The sequence below is a fragment of the Triticum aestivum genome, chromosome 4A, assembly GCF_018294505.1.
Source record: "Triticum aestivum cultivar Chinese Spring chromosome 4A, IWGSC CS RefSeq v2.1, whole genome shotgun sequence".
NCBI classification, from domain to species: Eukaryota; Viridiplantae; Streptophyta; class Magnoliopsida; order Poales; family Poaceae; genus Triticum; species Triticum aestivum.
The window spans coordinates 595,721,999-595,738,691 of NC_057803.1; the positions used below are offsets into that span (position 1 = coordinate 595,721,999).

Below are 16,693 nucleotides of genomic sequence, written 5' to 3' on the forward strand. Positions count from 1 at the left end.
CGTGTGGTTAATGAATTGTCTCGCTTTCCTTGCAAGAAGCTTAAATGACAATCATTTTAGCGGTATTCAATTGGGTCCTTCTTGTCCCCCTATTCACCTGTTGTTGTTTGCAGATGACTTGGTAATTTGTGGCAAAGCAGATAACAACGATGCTGCTATTGCTCAAAGTGTTAATCAATTTTACAACATTTCAAGCCAATCTCCTAATTGGGGAAAGTCTGCTATTTTATTTAGCAAACATACTAATAATCCTCATAAATCTTCAATTGAATCCATCTTTCCTGCCCATGGTATGAATTCCAGCACCCTTCATTTAGGTTACTCTTATTCTTCCAAGTAATAGAAGATCTGCGGCCTATGAGTTTCTGATCGACAAGTCGAAGGCTAAGTTAACAAGTTACAATGCAAATAGATTATCTCATGCTTGCGGGCTAACCTTAATAAAATATGTTTTTTTCTTTAATTCCATTCTACCACATGCCTTCTATGCTTCTAAGAAAAAGTATTTTAACCAAGCTCACCTCTACTGTTTGTAAATTTTGGTGGACACAAATTCAAGAAGATAATGCTTCTAGGCCCCTTTGTTTTAGGGCCTGGGAAGAATTCTGCAAACAATTTAGTGAAGGAGGTTTGGGTATTAGAGACATTTCCTTGATGAACATAGCTTTAATTGCTATGGCTATTTGGCGACTTATCAAAGAACCTACGGAGAGCTATTTGCCTTGTTACCTGTCAACCCAAACAAGTATGGAAGAACAAATATTTGGTTCCTAGAGTAAAAACTTTTGCCTGGCGTCTTATTCGCAAGGCTATATCTTCTGGGTTGTGAGCTTCCAGGTTCTCCACTCATATAAAAAAGGAGTGTGTGTTTTTTGCGGGTAAAAAAGGAGTGTTACAGGTGTGGTATGCCTGAAACAAATTCTCATATTTTCTTCCTCAGTTTAGTTGCTAGAGTTATCTGCTTCAAGTGGGGGATTAAAACAGATGCTTTTGATCATAATGCTTACCCCCTCTGCTATAATTCAATCTCTCTTATCCTTCTCCCACCCTGAGTGTTCTTTAGATAAGATCAACGCTCTTCTTTGGAACATTTGGAAAACTCGCAATGATATTCTCTTTAACAAAAAAAAAATCTGGACTCCTCGGGAGTGTGGCTGAAATTGCCTTCTTCTGACCACTCTATCTTTGTTTGCTCCACGCTTTGGGTTGGACTGAAGTCTCATTTCTCCCGGATTGCAAAGTTTTGGCGGAGGCGGTTGAAGCTAATGACCTGTTGGCCAAGCCTGGACACTGGAGGTTAATTCCAGCAAATTTCTTTCATGTTGCTTCCTCTCTGAATTCCTTCAAGATCTCTCACATTCCTAGAACTTTGAATCTGGTAGCTCATTCTCTTGCCAAGAGAGCTTGTAGGCATCGCTCTACCTCCTCTGTTGTAGTTTCAGATGCAGTGAAGCTTCATGTAAAACTAAAATGCCTCTTGAAGCCATGACTCTCCCTACTGGGAGACTTCTGTCTGTACATAGCTTTGGATGTTAATGAATAATCTAGCCCTCTTTGGAGGGCCACAGTTTGCAACACACACAAAAAAACATGGGAGAACTCGTACAAACCAACACAAAATTGTCTGCTTTGCTAGTTTGCATCCTATACCTGTTTCAAAATTGTTAGGAAACAAAAAAAACCTAACATGTTTGGGGGCATATAAATTTTAAAAACATAATGGAAACCACATGCAAATAAAGTTACAAACTATTGTATCCAAACATTAGAGCAGAACCGGCATGTATCTTACAAATATCCTCTCTAAATTCCGCCTTTCTAACTATTGAGCAGAACCGGCATGGCGCTGCAAGTTCAGCAGATGTACAATCTTACATTCACACAAAGTTTACAACACTTGTCATCCAATGAACCACAGGGTTTAGCGAGTGCAAAAGCTGTTAGAAATAGTAAGTATCCCTCAGTTGCTTTCGGTGAGTGTGCATCATCAGCATATAGGTCGTGCTTCTGGAGTAATGACCAGTGAAACATTTGAGGATATTTCTAGATCTTCGCGAGCCCAGCTTCTTTGCCTAATTTCGGGTTCACCCTGAATGGGATTGGCAGAACAGAGCTAGGTTTTCTCCATGCTTCTGTAGTTTCAACTGTCAATCCTTTTTTTTCAAGCCAGGACCAGTTTGAACCGCCTTTGCAATACATATTTACAGAAACTTTATGGCTTTAGTTCAGCTGCCTGACTATTGCCATTGTTCATGTGATCCTTTACATAGGTTCGAAGGCATCCGTTGATTACCCGAGGAGCACCTCCATCACAAAACCGCTTTGCCAGATCTACCGCCTGAACAATAATGAACAAGGGGGCACATATATTCAATGCTTGTATGCCAAAACCATAGATATGAAGGACAGGCAGAGAAAATAATAACCTCATTAATTGCAACTTTGTGAGGAGTTCCTTTCGATGTCATCTCTGCCATGGCAATATGAAGAATGCAAAGTTCTAGGATCCTTGCAACAGGTTCATCCTGCCAATGAAAATGTTCAATGAATGAGCAAAAGAATATTGATGCAACTTAGTAAGCAAACCAGAGTGCAAAATACGAATGGGTAAATTAGTAACTGAGCCGGTGATAAATCACAGGCAGAAGTTCAGCAAGCAAGCCATTATTTCACATAAAGTAAGTGAGCTGGTGAGCTTTAGGAGCGAGTCAAATTTTCTTTTGCTGGCAACAGTTCAGATATTTCAAGAAAGTAGTAGCACCAAAATTCATGCCACACACGTCAGCTTCCTATTGATTACTGAATCACTCGCCCATTCTTGGGACTGAAACAAAAACACATCATGCCCAATTTTGTAAGACAAAATTGAGAGACCCTACTCCAACACACTGAATAGGTAAAGGCAAACAAATGATCCTAAATAACCATCCAGTTTCACTCACTACTGGTATTTGTGTCGTGATTTTTCCGTGCACTGAGCCAAAGATATTTGAATTCACAAACTAGTAAACCACGTTTGAACTTGGACGCCTGATAATACATGCCTTTGGACCGAACTTATAAACATATGAGCAACTTGAGGCACACTTGGAGGGATTTGAAGGACCAATATTCAAATTGTGAAACAAGTATCAACCTTCCAATGTTGGGGAATTATTTTGTTGATAACTTCAACATGCTGATCCCATCCACTGGCAACTGCCACTAACATGTCCCGGGCCAATCTGAGACAGAAAATATCTAATTAGAAAAGGTACTTTTTGTAAGAAACCTGAACAAGCATTACATAGATATTCGACTATATCTAATCATACCGTAACACAAAATTGTTGTACACCAGCCTTGGAGGAGCTGAAAGAACTTCTGCTTCTGAATTACAAGAAAAACAATTAAGCAAAATTATGCTAAACTCTTTCCAAAAGAACTAAACACTACTGGAGCAACTTGTACAGAAAGCTCCTCCAAATACTCCGTTCTTTTCAGTTTTTTTTTAAACATAAGTGTTTACACCACAGTTAACACGAGCTATATTCATGTCTACAGGATATACTGAAGCCGAACTGGTATTGACCAGATCATTAAATTAGAAGGATAAAAGGACAGACCAGGTGCATAGAAGCTCCCACACAAGGTGGGGTCTGGGGAGGGATTACAGGAACCTAGTCTTACCCCTGCAAAGTGCAATGCAGAGAGGCTGGTTCGAACCCAGGACCTCTTGGCACAAGTGCGGAGGACTTCACCACTGCGCCAGGCCTGCCCTCATTAAATTAGAAGGATGAAATAAGAAATTTGTTAACTACTACAGTTTTGCGTAGCTTTTACTGTACTTGCTATACTAACAAGACCAACAATTTTAGGTTGATCTCGGTTCAAAATATTAAATCAAGCTGAGTTCAGCAATGATCATCCATGCTTAAGACTGAGACACTTACCCATGTATAAACAAAACATAACCAAAATGTAATTGCATAATCGAGACAAAGTGGAGGTTACATATTGCCGTCCAAGCAGGAGAAAAATACTTGGCATGACAAAAAATGGAACGCTGTCCAGACAGCCAGATAAGGGCGATGCCTAGATGATATTGCTTTTATATTTTATCACTGAACTTTGAAGGAATTGCACTGCAAAATTCAGATTAAGGCAAGCTTTTAGGGTATGCACACTTTTTAGGTATCTTAAGGCACGGTCCAATCTTTCTTCAAGCTTCAACTTTCAATGCAGAAAATTCACCCCAGCAGCAACTTGATTTTTTTCATAATTTCCTTCTTGTTTCGTGTATGCGCGCATTATTATACCCTTATCCTAGTAGACATGATTAAAGCATGATGAAAAGCACATGACATATCCTTATCCTAGTAGGACATAAAAGGAACAGTCTTCCAATGCTAACATCGAATTTGCAGCAGTGATCAAGTTCTCTGAAGAGTTCACAAGATCAGGATTTGTGGTAATATATACAGGTTTTGCCCTTTGCGTGTTGATGCAGTGGTTCATTTGCGATAGCTTAAACCCTCCCAATGCACAAGCATTTTTTTTACAAATAATTACACAGCTGACCACAACGTGAGCAAGTCGCATAACGTTCCATATTCCCAATTTACATTCAGCAAGTTGCAGCTCCAGTTTCAATCAGACTAGCATTTCAAAGGTCAAGTTGCATGGTCATAGTCATTACCGTTTGCCGAATCCTTCTCATTCTGACTCATGAGCTTCTCGGCCTCCTCCTCCGTCGCAACCTCCAGAGGCCCCCCACAGAAGCTCATGAAATTGTAGCTCTGCACGCACGCCTTGTTGAAAACATACCCAGGCTCTGCAAAAAGTTCAGAATTTAGGACAGATAGCAAAAATCCACAGTGGAGAGAAATGAGCTAGGAATCCGAGCAGCTGGACACACACGGACTATAGCAGCAGAGATTAAGGGGCGGGCTACCTCTTCTCGCGGCCACCCGGCGGTCGAAGTGCCGCACCACGTCGGCGCCCTCCAGGCACGCCGCGTAGGAGACCATCCTGCAACAACGGCGGCAGGCAGCGTCCATCGAACCCATGAGCACCGCAAACCAGACCATGAACCGAGGGAGAAAGCTGGGTTAGCTAGGGAAGGGGCACACTCACAGCGCGAGCTCGCGCGCGGCGCGGGGGCTGCAGAAGCGGCCGGAGCGATCGACCTTGGCGTGCCCCGGAGCGGGGGCGGGCGTGGGCGGCGGGCTGGACACGACCAGCGGCGCGCGGGAGGAGGCGACGGTCCGGGCCGGCGGCAGCGGCGCACGGGCGCTGAGGAGGCCGCGGCGGTGGGTTCTGGGTGCCACGGAAGAGGGAGACGAGGAGGAGGAGGAGGAGGAGAAGGTGGAGACGGCAGCCGGCGCCACCATTCTGTACGGCCCGGCGGTGGCCGGCGAGAGAGGAGGGGAGGGGGAGGGGGAGGGGAGCCGGCGAGAGGTGGTGGAGCTGGAAATGGAGGAGGCAGGGGATAGCGAGGGGATAAGGTGGGGGTTTTGCCGGGTGATCTGCATGGGCCGCTTGGGCCAGGAAGGACCCCTGGGTCGGAAGATTTAAGCCAAACGGCCCAATAGTGCACCCTCTGAGCTCATCTCTCTAAAAAAACATCATTGATCCCGTCCAATTGCAGCCTCTTTACTGAACTCTTTGGAGTATTTCTTCGAGCAGAAATTGATACCGCGAAGAAGGTGTTTTCAAGAGCTAGTTGCAATGGTGTTTCCATCATTATTCAGATGTGTATAAACAAGACACTCCATCAGTAGTCATACAAATTAAAGCAAAAAATCCCGTTGAATCTTGAGTGGTAATACATCAAAATTCAGCTACAAGTTTACAAAGGAGGAGCTACAAAGTCAGAGAGAAAATTCTGTACATCAAGAATTAGGAGGGGCTACAACTTCACACTCTAGAATCAGATACTACTACCTAGACAGAATTTACATGAAAATTGCAGCACGCTTTTGCTGGACGGGCTCCCTACATACACATACAAGATACGACCCACCAATCGCACAACATCGGCAACGGAACTAAGGCATTATGCCAATTTACATGAAAACCTCGGCGTCACCGTGGCTATTTCGCTGAGGGATAGGAACGGGAGGGGATAAGCCAATACTCAAAAAACCTGACAACATTACTAGGAAGTAGGGAGACTTTGTGCTAATTTGTGTTTAAGTTGCTGGTGGGAGCTCTTGCTTTGAGCAGATGTCGTTTGCTACAGATCCAACGGGGTGGGATCAAAGTTTCCAGATTTTCACTGGAATCAAGTTTTCACTTGATACGTTTTAGTCTATATGTGTTTGCCAATCTATTAAAACATCATGTCTAGACTAGTGCTGCACAAGTGCTACCAACAGCCACAGCTACAAATTTACAATGGATCATGCAGTTAAAATGTCGTATGTAATTCTAGCATATATGCACACCATATTTGCCAAGCTATTAAAATTGGCTGATTCGCGGATTGCAACTAGTCCCTATTGTCATTCGGCAGGGAGTTGACATCCGGGGTCACGATGGCATGCCGCTTCTCGGACTCCCCAAGTTGGCAGCAATGTTTCCTTCTAGTGTTCATCGCCACCTCGTGCTGTTGTATCCCACATTCTATGCCTGGGCTCACTTGCAACACAAGAACCCAAGCGGTAAGCATGGCCACACATGTAGATATCTTGTTGGCATACTTGACCTATTCCCACATGTTGTGATGTGCGTATAGTAATATGATCGTTCAAATGATTGTAACTTGCCAGGAATAGTCGCCATTGCATCCTTACATTTTCAGTTTGTACTTGTTTGAAAAATCAACAGCTGGTGTATTATCTTGGATGATTCACTGCCACTAAAATAATATTTAACTATCCTTTTGATACTTCATTCGATGAAAAATTAACATCCGGTGTATTTTCTTAAACTATGCAATATTCAACTAACTGGTATAACAACCTCCAGCCTTCCACTGGATAGCTTGTGGAGCTTGCATTGGTTGTAATATCTACTTCTACATTATGCTGTTGGGTGCCAATGATTCTTCTCTTTGCTTTTGGTTTGGTTGGTAAACTGTGTGCCTTTTGCGCTATCTCTGATAGTGGAACCTGGAGCAAATTATTGTTGTTGCGTCACATGGAAGAAAAAAACACTTTTAGCCTAAAAATGAGCGAAATCATCAGAACATTTTTTTCTTGACCGTATGTCTTGACCATGACATAAAGAAGTTTATGTCTTTCTTATAACACTTTTTTAACCCCAAAACACCCTTGATATGCTCTTTTTTCTATTTTTCAAGGCGTGGGAGCAATTTGTTGGATGCCTGAAAGCACAAGTGCTCCCTGGGTGATTTTGGTAATTAATGACAACATATCTCTTGTTGGACTAATGTTTTCAGATAGTATGCTTCAGATAAGTTCAACAATGGAGTGGCATGGACTAGAGGATGTGGAACCCCTTTAAGATGATGAGGACAAATGATTGGCTCAAGCTCAAAGCTCTGGACTCTACATTTTCTATTTTAGTGATCCAAGATCACATTGAGTCCATAGGAAAGCCAATACTATTAAAAGGAGATGAGATGTTGCTTAATGGCCTGCTTACTCAAAGTGCTTAGTGATATGCTCCAAAGCCCTCAACCACTTCCCCACATCCACATTTGTCCCAAACCAAAAGACAAACTCGGCCCTACCGAAACTTTCTATCCGGCGCCACCGAGTTCTGTTGACACAGCCACTGCCAGAAACCCTAACCAATTCGGTTCCACCGATGGGATCTCGGTCTCATCAAGATGGGCTTGCAAACTCTTTGTTGCCTATTACAATAATTTTGGTCCCACCAAAATATGCAATCGGTCTCACCGAGTTTGCTTGACCAACTCTCTGTTTCACTTATTACCCAAATCGGTCCAACCGAGTTTGTGTAATCGATCAAACCGAGATGAGGCTTTACCCTAACCCTAGCACATCGGTCCTACCGGGTTGATCATATCGGTCCCACCGAAACTCCTAACGGTCACATTATAAACTAAATCGGTCAGAATGAGTTTTCTGATTCGGTCCCACCGAGTTTGGCAAATTGTGTGTAGCCGTTAGAATTTGTGTGGAGGCTATATATAGCCCTCCACCCACTCTTCATTCGGAGAGAGAGCCATCAGAACGTGCCTACACTTCAGCATTCATTTTCTGATAGAGAACCACCTACTCATGCGTTGAGACCAAGATATTCCATTTCAACCATTTGAATCTTGATCTCTAGCCTTCCCCAAGTTGCTTTCCACTCAAATCATCTTTCCACAAAATCCAAATATGTGAGAGAGAGTTGAGTGTTGGGGAGACTATCATTTGAAGCACAAGATCAAGGAGTTCATCATCAACACACCGTCTATTACCTTTTGGAGAGTGGTGTCTCATAGATTAGTTAGGTGTCATTTGGGAGCCTCCGTCAAGATTGTGGAGTTGAACCAAGGAGTTTGTACAGGCAAGGAGATCGCCTACTTCATGAAGATCTACCCTAGTGAGGCAAGTCCTTCGTGGGTGATGGCCATGGTGGGATAGACAAGGTTGCTTCTTCATGGACCCTTCGTGGGTGGAGCCCTCCGTGGACTCGCGCAACTGTTACCCTTCGTGGGTTGAAGTCTCCATCAACGTGGATGTACGGTAGCACCACCTATCGGAACCACGCCAAAAATCTTCGTGTCTCCAATTGCGTTTGCAAACTCAAATCCCATCCCTTTACATTCTTGCAAAGTTGCATGCTTTACTTTCCGCTGCCCATATACTCTTGTCATGCTTGCTTGATATGTATTGTGAATGTTTAAACATGTGTTAATACTCCACCTCAACTTGAAGAAATTAAAAACTGCCACTTTTCTTTGCTAAGTGTCTATTAACCGCCCTCTAGACACCTCTTCTCGATCCCTTTCAATTGGCATCAGAGCTTTGGTCTCCATTGCTTTGGTTTAATCACCATTGGAGGAAGATGGATGAGTCTACGTTGGGGAGTCTTAGACATAGAGTGCCTATTCTTGATGGAGAGTACTTTCACGAGTGGAAAAATCAGATGCTTGAGATTTTCAATGAATATCATTTGAACAAGTACATTGCTAGCCCTTGTGCACCTCATGTTGATCCTTTGCATCCTACCCTTGATGAGTCTATTGACATGATCCGTAATCTTAGAACCGTCAATTTAATCACTAGAGGATTGCCTAGAAACTTGCTTGCTAGCGTGCCTGCTCTTGATTGTGCCTACACCATATGGAGATTTCTTGAGGAACGATTTCCAAACTATTCCTTGAAAAACTTAGATGAGATACTTCATAAGTATATTGCCTTGAGTAAGATGAGTTCCAATGATCCCAAATTTGGTGATTGTTTATTTGAGCTTACTAATCTTACGAGTACCAAAGGAGATGTTGGAATCATTAGCAATATCATTTCTGAAGTCATTATAATTCATAGAGATGAACATTGTTACGATCACACTTCTAATGAATCACTTTCTCTAGGAATTGATCCACCACATGACGATGTTAAACATGGATACTATGATGAGGATAACGATAGTGACTATGATCTTATGGCTAATCTTTGCGACTACATGGCTGGAGGAAAGGAATGGGTTCTTGATAGTGGGTGTACCGATCATATGACCGGAGACAAAGATATGTTTCGTGAGCTTGTTGAAAACGACGGCCCTCGAAAGTATGTCACCTTTGGTGATAACTCAAAGGGTAAGGTGGTTGGCCTTGGTAAGGTGGCCATCTCACATGATAGCTCTATACAAAATGTTATGATCGTTGAATCTCTTGGTTACAATTTACTTTCCGTATCTAGACTTGCTGACTTTGGTTTCAATGTCCTATTTACTGAAGTAGATTGGCAAGTGTTTCATAGAGATAATCATAAAATGGTCTTTACCGGTACACGTAGAGGTGATCTATATATTGTTGATTTCACTAGAAAGGCTCAACCTAGAACTTGCCTAATTGCTAAATCCTTGAAAGGTTGGTTGTGGCATAGAAGGTTAGGTCATGTGGGCATGCGAAATCTTGATAATCTTATTAAAGGTGATCATATCCTTGGAGTAAAAGGTGTTATATTTGACAAGGATAGACTTTGAGGTGCTTGTCAAGCAGGAAAACAAGTTGGAGGAAGTCACCCCGTGAAGAACATTATGACCACGAGAAGACCGCTCGAGCTACTTCATATGGATCTCTTTGGTCCCAATGCCTACAAGAGTCTCGGTGGTAACTCATTTGGTCTAGTTATAGTTGATGATTTTTCAAGATTTACGTGGGTGTTCTTTCTTGATGATAAATCCCAGGTCCAAAAGATCTTCAAGAACTTCGCTAGGAAGGCCCAAAATCAATTTGAAGTGAAGATCAAGAAGGTTCGCAACGACAACAGAACGGAGTTCAAGAACGCAAATGTGGATACCTTTCTTGATGAAGAAGGGATTTCACATGAGTTCTCGGCTACGTACACACCTCAACAAAATGGATTTGTTGATAGGAAGAACCGAACCCATATTGAGATGGCGAGAACGATGTTTGATGAGTACAAGACTCCAAAACACTTTTGGGCGGAAGCGGTTGAGACAGTCTGTCATGCAACAAGTCGCTTGTATCTTCACAAGCTGCTTGGCAAGACGGCATACGAGCTTCTCGCCGGTAACAAACCCCAAGTTTGATACTTTTGAGTATTTGGCTCAAAGTGCTACATTCTTGATATGCATCGTCGTTCTAAATTTGCTCCTAAATCTCATGAAGGTTTCCTACTTGGTTATGGGTCAAACTCTCACACTTACCGTGTCTACAACAATTTCACTCGAAAGGTTGAAGAGATGGTAGATTTGAAGTTTGATGAATCTAACGGCTCGCAAGTAGAGCAATTGCTAATTGATATAGGAGATAAGGATCCTTCGGAAGCAATCCAAGACTTGTCTATTGGCAAGATTCGTCCAACGAAGGTGAAGGAGAGTACCTCGTCCGTCCAAGTGGAAGCTTCTACCTCACGACAAGGTGAACCAAGAGTTGATACGGAAGCATCCACAAGTGGGACGCACCAAAATGAAGAAAACGAGGAAGTACACCAAGATGAACCTCATCAACCATCTTCTCCACCAAGACAAGAGAACAAGAACGCCAATAATGAAGAAGGCCAAGAAGAAGGACAAGATGATGAAGAAGATGTTCTACCCCGACCCAAGCAAAAGCTTTCACGAGTTCGAGCAAGAGTCTCAAGAGACCATCCCGTCGAAAAAATCTTCAATGATATTCAAACTGGGAGAATCACTCGCTCTAAAACTCATTTGGCTAACTTTTGTGAACATTATACATTTATCTCTAGCATTGAACCTATGAAGGTTGAAGAAGCATTGGAAGATCCGGATTGGATAAACGCCATGCATGAAGAGCTACACAACTTCGAGAGAAATCAAGTGTGGACATTGGTCGAGAAGCCCGACAACAACCACAACATCATTGGTACCAAATGGGTGTTTCGCAACAAGCAAGACGGAGATGGTCAAGTCATTCGCAACAAAGCACGTCTCGTCGCCCAAGGCTACACTCAAGACGAAGGTATGGACTACGGTGAGACATATGCCCCCGTTGCTAGACTTGAGTCCATCTGCATCTTACTTGCCTATGCTAATCACCATGATATCACCTTGTACCAAATGGACATTAAAAGTGCTTTTTGATACGTCTCCAATGTATCTATAATTTTTTATTGTTCCATGCTATTATATTATCAACCTTGGATGTTTTATATGCATTTATATGCTATTTTGTATGATTTTTGGGACTAACCTATTAACCTAGAGCCCAGTGCCAGTTTCTGTTTTTTCCTTGTTTTAGAGTATCGCGGAAAAGGAAAATCAAATGGAGTCCAATTGACCTAAAACTGCACGGAATGGACTAGAAGAAGCCCACGGAGTATCGGAGATGGACCAGGAGAGTCCCGGGCTTCCCATGAGGGTGGGGGGCGCGCCCACCCCCTGGGTGTGCCTCCCTGCCTCGTGGACAGCCCGAAGATCCACCGACGTACTTCTTCCTCCTATATATATACCGATATACCCTAAAAACTTCCGGGAGCAGAATATATCGGGAGTTCTGCCACCAGAAGCCTCCGTAGCCACCGAAAACCAATCTAGACCTGTTCCGGCACACTGCTGGAGGGGAAACCCCTCATCGGTGGCCATCTTCATCATCCCGGCGCTCTCCATGACGAGGAGGGAGTAGTTCTCCCTCGGGGCTGAGGGTATGTACCAGTAGCTATGTGTTTGATCTCTCTCTCTCTCTCGTGTTCTTGAGGTGGTACGATCTTGATGTATCGCGAGCTTTGCTATTATAGTTGGATCTTATGATGTTTCCCCCCTCTACTCTCTTGTAATGGATTGAGTTTTCCCTTTGAAGTTATCTTATCGGATTGAGTCTTTAAGGATTTGAGAACACTTGATGTATGTCTTGCGTGGGATACCCGTGGTGACAATGGGGTATTATATTGATCCACTTGATGTATGTTTTGGTGATCAACTTGCGGGTTCCGTGACCTTGGGAATCTATGCATAGGGGTTGGCACACCTTTTCGTCTTGACTCTCCGGTAGAAACTTTGGGGCACTCTTTGAAGTACTTTGTGTTGGTTTGAATAGATGAATCTAAGATTGTGTGATGCATATCGTATAATCATACCCACAGATACTTGAGGTGACATTGGAGTATCTAGGTGACATTAGGGTTTTGGTTGATTTGTGTCTTAAGGTGTTATTCTAGTACGAACTCTATGGTAGATCGAACGGAAAGAATAGCTTCATGTTATTTTACTACAGACTCTTGAATAGATCGATCAGAAAGGATAATTTTGAGGTGGTTTCATACCCTACCATAATCTCTTCGTTTGTTCTCCGCTATTAGTAACTTTGGAGTGACTCTTTGTTGCATGTTGAGGGATAGTTATATGATCCAATTATGTTATTATTGTTGAGGGAACTTGCACTAGTGAAAGTATGAACCCTAGGCCTTATTTCCTAGCATTGCAATACCGTTTGTGCTCACTTTTATCATTAGTTACCTTGCTGTTTTTATATTTTCATATTACAAATACCCATATCTATCATCCATATTGCACTTGTATCACCATCTCTTCGCCGAACTAGCGCACCTATACAATTTACCATTGTATTGGGTGTGTTGGGGACACCAGAGACTCTTTGTTATTTGGTTGCATGGTTGTTTGAGAGAGACCATCTTCATCCTACGCCTCCCACAGATTGATAAACCTTAGGTCATCCACTTGAGGGAAATTTGCTACTGTCCTACAAACCTCTGCACTTGGAGGCCCAACAACGTCTACAAGAAGAAGGTTGTGTAGTAGACATCACTTTTCTAAATGGTGAAATTGAGGAGGAAGTTTATGTTAAACAACCTCCCGGCTTTGTCAATCCTAAGAAACCCGATCATGTATACAAACTTCACAAAGCTCTTTATGGTCTTAAACAAGCGCCTAGAGCGTGGTATAAATGCTTGACCAAGTTCCTTATTGAAAAAGGCTTTGAGATTGGAAAAAATAGATTCTACTCTTTTTACTAAAAGGGTTAACGGTGAATTATTTGTGTGCCAAATTTATGTTGATGATATAATATTTGGTTCGACTAACCCTCATTTTAGTGAAAAGTTTGGGAAGCTAATGTCGGAGAAGTTTGAGATGTCTATGATGAGTGAACTCAAGTTCTTTCTTGGTTTGCTAATCAAGCAAACTAAGGAAGGCACCTTCATTTCTCAAACAAAGTACACCAAGGACTTATTCAAGAAGTTCAATATGCAAGAATGCAAAGGTATGAAAACTCCCATGCCTACCAGTGGACATCTTGACTTGACCAAGGATGGCAAACCGGTTGACCAAAAGGTTCATCGCTCTATGATTGGTTCTTTATTATATCTATGTGCCTCCCGTCCCGATATTATGCTAAGTGTGTGCATGTGCGCACGATATCAAGCGGCCCCCAAAGAATGTCATCTTAAGGATGTGAAAAGGATAGTGAGATACTTAATACATATGCCAAATTTTGGCATTTGGTATCCTAAGAGGTCCTCTTTTGATCTTGTTGGCTATTCCGATTCGGACTATGTCGGAGACAAGGTTGATAGAAAGTCCACTTCCGGTACTTGTCAATTTCTTGGTAGATATGTTGTGTCTTGGTCCTCCAAGAAACAAAACTCGGTATCCTTATCCACCGCCGAAGCGGAATACATTGCCACCGGTTCATGTTGTGCTCAATTACTTTGGATGACCCAAACTCTTAAAGATAATGGGATCAATGTGAAACATGTTCCATTGCTTTGTGACAATGAGAGTGCTATTAAGATTGCTCACAATCCCGTGCAACATTCTCGAACTAAGCATATTGAAGTTCGTCATCATTTCATTCGAGATCATGTTGCTAAAGGGGACATTGATCTTAAACATGTTTGTACCGATAAGCAATTGGCGGATATATTCACCAAACCGCTTGATGAAAAAGTCTTTTGCCATTTGAGAGGTGAATTGAACATCATCGATGCTTCAAACTTGGGGTAGGAACTCCATTTGGATACATGCAAGGCATGAGCCTATGACTAATCATTGACTCTTCTCTTATGATGATAATCATATGTCTTGGATATATTTGTACCCTTGCATGCTATCTAACCCTTGTAGATACTTGGATGAATCTAAATCTATGAGATGGCAACTCACTCACATCTTGAGCAATCTCTACATCACCAAGTCTCTATACAATGGTGGTTGAAGACAAGGAAGCATGAAACCCTTCAACATATCCTTTGACAAATTCTATATATCAAATTTCATTTGGTATCAAATTTCATGATTGTCATTTTGGATACACAAGTGCTCTTCCTTGCCAAACTAACCCATGTAGGTAGATGAACTCACTTCCAAGTGGCGCTCCAAACTCTTGATGAGCTACATCAACCTTGAGCAACCCACACAAGTTCAACTACATGACTAAGATCAACACCACCACCCAAGGTATGCCATTCCTTCTTAGAGAAGCTTTACCCCAAGATATGGGTCAAAGCAGCTCAACAAGATGTGAATACATCAAATGCTTAAACGAAAATTGGTAACCCCATTTTGATCTTAAACGATGAGTATGACCTACGATCAAGTGTTTTCACTTGACTCCTCAGTCAATATACTCTAACACAGGTGACTTTGTCACCGCCCATTTCTAGATGAAGTTCTCTAGTGTTTTCTGAGTTTTTGCATTTGTCCTTTGCATGGTTGTTCCCAACTTCATCTAGATTTTCCTTTATCCGTTTTGTTCTTGTAAGTGCATCTACTGCCCCTTAGTGATTTTGGTGTATTGAAGACTTATAGGTTAAGGGACTGATGCGTTTGTGAGTGTACACAAGTCTATAAGTCTATGCGGAGTTTGATATTTACAGTGAAAGTCGACCCCTAAAAATGAAGTTCTTCGACTGAAGACTTTGGATTTCTGAAGATTTTGAAAGTGAAGAAATTGGTGTGACCTTGAAGACTTGGTATTCATTCGAGGAACATGGAGCGTGAAGAATTTTGTTTTCGTAGTTTCATTTTCTCTTTCTTGAGTCATAGGAAACACCGTACTGTTAAAGGGGGTCGAGGAAATACTAAGGAAAATTTTCCATGTGATGCTCAACTCAAATCCTACACCTACCAATCCCTTCGAGTGAAGCCATTGGAAATCTCATACAGTTCAGTCATATTCTTCAGTGACAGAGACGAAGTTCTTCTGGTCTCTGAGGAATTTGTTCTGACTAAGGAGTTAGGAATTCGCCAGTGCGGATTGCCTACACAGTGAGGAACATGATAGCCTTGAGGAATTTGATACTCAAAATTCCGACCATTGTTGTGCTATGCGCCAGCTGTCCCAAAATATCTACCCACCTAACGGTCATATCATTGAAGGGCATTTATGTCTTATCATGTCAGGCTGCTCCCTAGGCTATAAATAGCCTCCCCCTATAACCACTAGTTGGTTGGCTACTCCGAGAGAAACTGACACTTGTCATTTGAGAGCATCCCATCCTCTGAGGACTTTGAGTGAAAATCATCAAGTGAGGAAAACCCAAACCCAAACACCTACAAACCCAAAGTGATTGAGCATCACTGAAGAGATTGATCCTGCGTGGATCCGACGCTTGTTACCTTTGAAGACTGTGCATCTTCCAAACGGTTAGGCGTCATGGTCTAGAGCATCCAAGAGGAAATTGTGGAACGCCGAGTGACCAAGTCTGTGAAGGTTTGGAAGTCACCTGAAGACTTACCACGAGTGATTGGGCGAGGTCTATGTGACCTTAGCTCAAGGGAATATGGTGAGGACTGAGTGTCTTGAGCTGCGTGTTCAGAACTGGGTGTCCGGGACTGTGTGTCCTCAGGTTTAAATACCTAGCCGCCCTAACTAGACGTACAACTGTCACAACAGTTGGAGCTGGTCTACCAAATCATTGTCTTCACCAAGATACCTGGTTCCATTTCCTCAACCCTTCCATTTCCTCATTTCTGTGTTGTGTGCTTGTTCGTATCTGTTTGAAGACTTTGACTAAAGACTTTCTCTATTTCCTCAGTTCAATTTCTTCAGTCTGTTTGTCTTATCCCGTGTTATCCTGTGTTTACGCTTTCTGTACTCTGTGCTTGTTTTCATTTTATCATGAAG

General features: G+C 42.4%; 1 protein-coding gene across 1 annotated transcript; it reads right to left on the reverse strand.

Annotated features, from left to right (window-relative positions):
- Positions 1-1,737: 1,737 nt before the first annotated feature.
- On the reverse strand, positions 1,738-5,453 carry LOC123087352 (transcription antitermination protein NusB). The gene is made up of 7 exons (XM_044509347.1): positions 5,116-5,453; positions 4,934-5,010; positions 4,679-4,813; positions 3,315-3,369; positions 3,137-3,224; positions 2,427-2,525; positions 1,738-2,338 (listed from the first exon to the last, which is right to left on the reverse strand). The coding sequence occupies exons 1-7, from the start codon at positions 5,370-5,372 to the stop codon at positions 2,213-2,215; spliced, it is 837 nt and encodes a 278-aa protein (XP_044365282.1). The 5' UTR covers positions 5,373-5,453; the 3' UTR covers positions 1,738-2,212.
- Positions 5,454-16,693: the final 11,240 nt, after the last annotated feature.